The sequence below is a fragment of the Chenopodium album genome, chromosome 12 (assembly GCF_948465745.1).
Source record: "Chenopodium album chromosome 12, dcCheAlbu1.1, whole genome shotgun sequence".
NCBI lineage: Eukaryota > Viridiplantae > Streptophyta > Magnoliopsida > Caryophyllales > Amaranthaceae > Chenopodium > Chenopodium album.
Window position 1 is genome coordinate 9,250,003 of NC_137845.1, and position 6,000 is coordinate 9,256,002.

Sequence of the window (6,000 nt, forward strand, 5' to 3'; positions counted from 1 at the left end):
TTGTAGAATTTAATTGTTTTATGTGATTATAAGCTAATTGACAATATATTTAAGAATATGGATGTCAATTAGGTTAATTGACTAAATTCTTAAGGGGATTTTCCTTGTATTTTCCTTGGGTTTTACCTTCTAAGTCTTTTCCTTTTATTTTTCTAGACTCTAGGGAGTATTATTGTGTTATTGTAGTTTTAGTGTTCACTTGTATTTTTCTATGCAATCAATATAAAGCTCTTTAAGGAGTGATTGGTTATTGAATCATAGCTCCTTACCCCATTGCCATTGCTTTAAGACTTGTTTGTTGTTTAAGCCTTTATAGATTTTGTGCTTACCTTGTTTTAAAGCATCCCCCTCCAAACCAAGAAACCTCCAAAAGACTCCTTCATTTCGTCGGTTCCGCTTGTGCCCACTTTGAAGCATCGGCCGTCACAAGCCCCGACTCCGCACCCGTGGTTGAAGAGTGCTTCCTTGAGATACCCTTGGTCCATGTTGCTGTGTGCTCACGAACCTTTCCCACTCTAGGCTTGCGTCCTTGTCATCAATAGACAAGAGCGCGCCGCACGATCCGGTGTTAGATCATTCGGACCGTGACAGTGTCAACCACAAGTGCGGAGTCGGGGCTTGTGACGGCCAATGCTTCAAAGCGGGCACAAGCGGAACCGACGAAATGAAGGCGTCTTTTGGAGGTTTCTTTGTTTGGAGGGGGATGCTTTAAAACAAGGTAAGCACAATATCTATAAAGGCTTAAACAACAAACAAGTCTTAAAGCAATGGCAATGGGGTAAGGAGCTATGATTCAATAACCAATCACTCCTTAAAGAGCTTTATATTGATTGCATAGAGAAATACAAGTGAACACTGAAACTACAGTAACACAATAATACTCCCTAGAGTCTAGAAAAATAAAAGGAAAAGACTTAGAAGGTAAAACCCAAGGAAAATACAAGGAAAAGGAAGGGGTACATTGAAAAGGAGGCGGATTCTAACATCCTCCCCCATTTGAGCTGTTGACAACCTCGTCGACTTACAAAGTAAAACATAAAAGATTAATCTTCTGTTGCAGGAGTTGTCCTCGTCCTTGTTCTGATGTTGGCGCGGTTGCTGGTGTTGCGGTTGTTGTCTTCTTGATCTGGATGATAGGGCTTTAGACGACTGACGTGGAAGACAGGGTGTATTTTCATCCACCCTGGGGGTTCAACCTTATATGCATTCTTCCCAATCCGTTTAGTAATGCGGATGGGGCCTTCATATTTCCTGATTAGTCTGCGATCTTTCCCTCTAAGGAATTTCATCTGTTCCGGTAGGACCTTCACCATTACCATGTCCCCAACATCAAACTCTTGTGGCCACCTGTTCTGATCGGCCCATTTCTTTATTCTCCTTGCCGCTCGCTCTAGGTAAGCGCGAGCAACTTCCATGTTTTGTTGCCATTCTTTCTTGAATTCCCGAGCTTCGCGGCTTCTTCCTTCTTTTGACGTTGTTATGGTGTGAGGTAAAAGAGGTTGTTGGCCCATCACCAACTCAAACGGACTTCTGTTGGAAGCGGAGCTCTTTTAGGCGTTAAAGCAGAGTTGACCAACGTCGACCTTCATTGCCGGCCAATAATAACCCATGGACAGCAAGCTTAGGGTCCTCTGCCAGCCAGGGTGTCCGGCCCATAGGGTATCATGGCATTCTTTCAGAAGCATCCTCAGCAGGCCTCCCGCTTTTGGTATGAATAGTTGGTTGCCTTTGGTGTAGATGAGATCACCGTTCATCCAAAAACGTCTTATCTTCCCGTTTTCAATCAATCCCTTGAGGGTGCTCGTCATGGGGTCTTCGGGTAGGTGTTGCTTAACTTGATCTTTTATTGAGGTAGAAACATTGCTGGCGGCTAGAGGGGACAATATATGTACTGCAGCCAAGTCAGCTCGTTGACTTAAAGCATCCGCTACCCGATTACTGGCTCCTGTTCTATAGGTGAACTCCACATCAAAATCAGCGAGCACTCCTGCCATCGTGCTTGCTTTCCTGTTAGCTTTGGTTGGGTAAGGAAGTGGCTTGCTGCGGTATTGTCAGTGCGAACAAGGAACTTAGATCCCAGCAGGTAGTGTCTCCACCCTCTCAAGCAGTGGACGATAGCCAGAAACTCCTTTTCTTGAGCAGCATATCTTTTCTCGGCTCTACTTAGCTTTCGGCTCTCGTAAGCGACCGGGTGGCCTTCCTGTAGAAGGACCCCACCTAACGCAAGTCTGAAGCATCAGTATCAACTTCGAATGGTTTGTTGGTGTTTGGAAGGGTTAGGACAGGCTCTTTCGTCACCGCTTCCTTAAGCTTGAGAAAAGCTCCTTGCTGCTTGTCCGCCCAACTCCATTTCCGATCCTTCTTCAACAAGTCCGTGAGGGGGCTTGCAATTGTCGAATATCCCTGAATGAAACGGCGGTAGTAGTTGGCTAGCCCCAAGAACGATCTTAATTCTGAAACATTCTTCGGAGCTTGCCAATCGCTAATGGCTTTGATTTTCTTTGAATCCATTCTGTTGCGACCTCCACCTACCAAGTGTCCGAGGAAGCCCACTTCTTTCTGAGCAAAAGTGCATTTCTCACGCTTCAGGAACAAATGATGTTCTCTTAGTTTCAAGAATACTTTCCTCAAGTGCTCTAGGTGGTCTTCGAAGGTGCGGCTAAAGATCACAATGTCGTCTAAGTATACCCCTACAAACTTATCAAGGTACTCGTGGAAGACTTGGTTCATCAACGTGCAGAATGTTGATGGAGCGTTTGTCAGCCCAAACGGCATAACCAACCACTCGAAAGCTCCATATCTGGTGACGCAGGCCGTCTTCTGTTCGTCTCCTTGGGCAATTCAAACTTGATGATAGCCCGACCGAAGATCAAGTTTGGTGAAGTAAACAACATCACCCAATTGGTCGAATAAGTCGGCCACCAAGGGTATAGGGTAATGATTTCTCACTGTCAGCTTGTTTAAGGCCCGATAATCAATGCATAATCTCAAACTCCCATCTTGTTTCTTCTGAAAGAGAACTGGTGCCCCATACGGCGCCTTAGAGGGTCGGATAAACCCAGATTGGAGTAACTCATCAAGCTGTTTGCCCCAGTTCCGCTAACTCGGGAGGTGCCATTCGGTAGGGGCTTCACGCGGGAGGTCTAGCTCCTGGCACCAACTCTATGGTATGATCGATGGCTCTCCGAGGAGGGAGTGTTTTCGGCAGCTCCTTAGGGAGAAGGTCAGCAAATTCTTCGAGCAATCCCTTCATGGCATGAGGGAGGTCAGTCTCTATCTCATCTTCCTTCAGCGAGAGGGTAGCAAGGAATGTTGGCTCATTTCTCTTTATTCCCTTCTTGAGTTGCATTGCGGACAAGAGAGAGCCCTTTTTACATTCCCCCGTTTTTCCCGGCGAGCATGTTCTATCACATGATGTTATCATAGTGCCCTTAAGATTAGTGTATATGAGAATGTTTTGGAAATACTTTTGCTATTGAAATCTCTCTATGAACAAAAGGTCATTATGGCATTCGGTCATTCAATTTCAATATACAACTAAAATAAGTTATAATAAAAACTAAACAAATTCATTGGTTTTCCTAAGTGTGCCTAATATAAGAGAGTAATATTTTAGCGATCAATAATACTCTACATTAAAAATTGTCAACACAGAGACCGTACTAACAAACAGCACTAGGCCAGCAGATCGCTTAATGAATCTTTGTTACTCACTTTAAAATTATTGAATCAAATCAATCAATAATGGTGTTTGGTGGATTTTATTTATTTATTTTGGTAGGTAAGGAGAATTACCTATTAGAAATCACTTTAATTTGACCTAAGTTATCGATCAAGCTCATTAAATATAGAGGGAAAGGGTTAAAAAAATCCCTAGTCTCAAGGAACCCTAGTATTATTCGATTTCAAAACTTCTAAATTGCGAGATGTAAATCTTTTCACTAAACCAACCTTTGTTTGATAGTGTTTGATATAATGATGGATGTAGCAGTGTTGGTAGGAGTAAGGGAGTTGGCTAGTAAAGAAAATGAGGAAATTTTTGGAGATAAAAATTAAGACAAAAATAGAAAATCTATGGAAGTAACTATTAGTAAAACAAAACAGGCTAACATCATTAAAAGATTTTTTTCTAAGATTAAATAAATATTGTATTTCTTTCAAAATTAATTAATGAGATTATGATTATACTTTTTCAAATAAAGAATATTGACAATTATTTTAAACAAATAATATCTATATCTATTAACCCGTGCAACGCACGAGACTAAACTAATTTTGTAATTAAACTAAACAGGTGCATTTTTGAATGCTAAAATACTTTGTATAATTTGATTTATATGTAGTATTAAATTTCGTAATAAACTATTATATACTCCGTATTATATGAGTATTATTATAAAGAAAGGCCGTTCATATTCAAGATTAATAAAAGAAGATATCAATGATTTAGATTTTTTCATTTGAACTAGTTTTTTTGCCCGGGCGATGCCCCGGGGTCATTCTTTGTAAATAAAAATAATATAACAAAATAAAGTAAAATAAATTGGTGGTTTAATAATAAAAAAATATATCATTTGTTAATTTTTGTAAATATAATTGAACATCATAATTCATTATTTAATATGCAGTAGCGTAAATGTTATATCAAATCAGTTTGTTTTATTTGTTAAAGGAAATTTTATTTCAGCTCTATATCATAAAAAATTTCTTAAAAGTAACATATTTCGTGGTTAAAAGAAAAAACCTTAATTTAAAATTTGGGTTACATATTTTAAATTCTTAACTATAACCTATATGAATTAAGGTTGAGTAACTAAAAGAAATGAAATTAATTTTATAATCATATTGTTGTTAAAATATACACATATAAGTGGGCAATTTTAATTTTAGAATTTATGAACATGAATAACTCTTTTTAATACAACTTTATTGTCAAAAGATTTGTTGTTGGAGTGGTGGTTAAAGTATAGATTTAATGAAGATGAAATTATGGGTTACAAATTCTTAAATGGACCTGGTTCACACTAATTTATTGTGGACCACTAACATTAGAGAAACTATGGTTGTTTTATTAATAAAAAAAAAAGTCACTATAATAAAATAAAGGTCACTATGTTGAAAATAAAAGTCATTTTGGTAATATATAGGCTATAAGAGGTTAATTTTTTTAATAAAATATTTTATAAGGTCAATACTAATAATAAAGGTCACTATGTTAAAATAAGGGTCATAACGTCGTACTTCAAGTTCACAATAGTATTAAACATTATGTAACTTTTAATAAAGGTTACTATGTTAAAAATAAGGTTATTATGTTAAAAATAAAGGTCACTATGTTCAATATAATGTCAGTTGCGTGTGTATAAACCTCGGGTCCACAATAATATTATTGTGAACCAGGTCCACGCAAGTATTTCTAATACTAACAAATTATAATTTTTTGGGTGGAAACATTGGTGATTAGTAATAGTAGCTGACATGGCAACACGTGGCGAAATTTGACAACATGTGGCAAGATAACAATGCTTGCCATTGAGTTTTAATATATATATTGATTGATTTTCCTTTCAGATAATGTAGTAGTTTTTGTTTTTTATTCAACAAAACAGAACACAATATCATTATCCTATTTATATAGTACTTCATACAATGACTATTATCCATAATTTTCATAATTAACCACCACTTGTATACAATCATTTAAGATAGTCCAAAATCTGACGACACCTATCTCTTACTTTCGAGGATCAAATTCCTTTTCAATTGGTACTCTCTCCAAAAAAATTCAATTGGTTCTTACCAAAAAAAATATCCAATTGGCCCAACCCTTTAATTTAATTGTGTATTGCTAAAAAAGATTCCTGTCCTTAGTTAAGAATCTGCAAATTTTCACATTTCCAACGCCTTATCCTCTGCTCAAAAAAAAAAAAAAAAATTTAAAAAAAAAAATAAAATTCAATTATTAATTTCTTGACTTTTTCTTTTTAATTTTTTTCATAC

General features: G+C 37.3%; 1 protein-coding gene across 1 annotated transcript; it reads right to left on the minus strand.

Moving 5' to 3' along the window:
• Nucleotides 1–1,043: 1,043 nt before the first annotated feature.
• LOC145570802 (uncharacterized) lies at nt 1,044–1,511 on the minus strand. The gene has a single exon (XM_081629940.1). It carries the CDS (start codon nt 1,509–1,511, stop codon nt 1,044–1,046), a length of 468 nt encoding a protein of 155 aa, XP_081486066.1.
• Nucleotides 1,512–6,000: the final 4,489 nt, after the last annotated feature.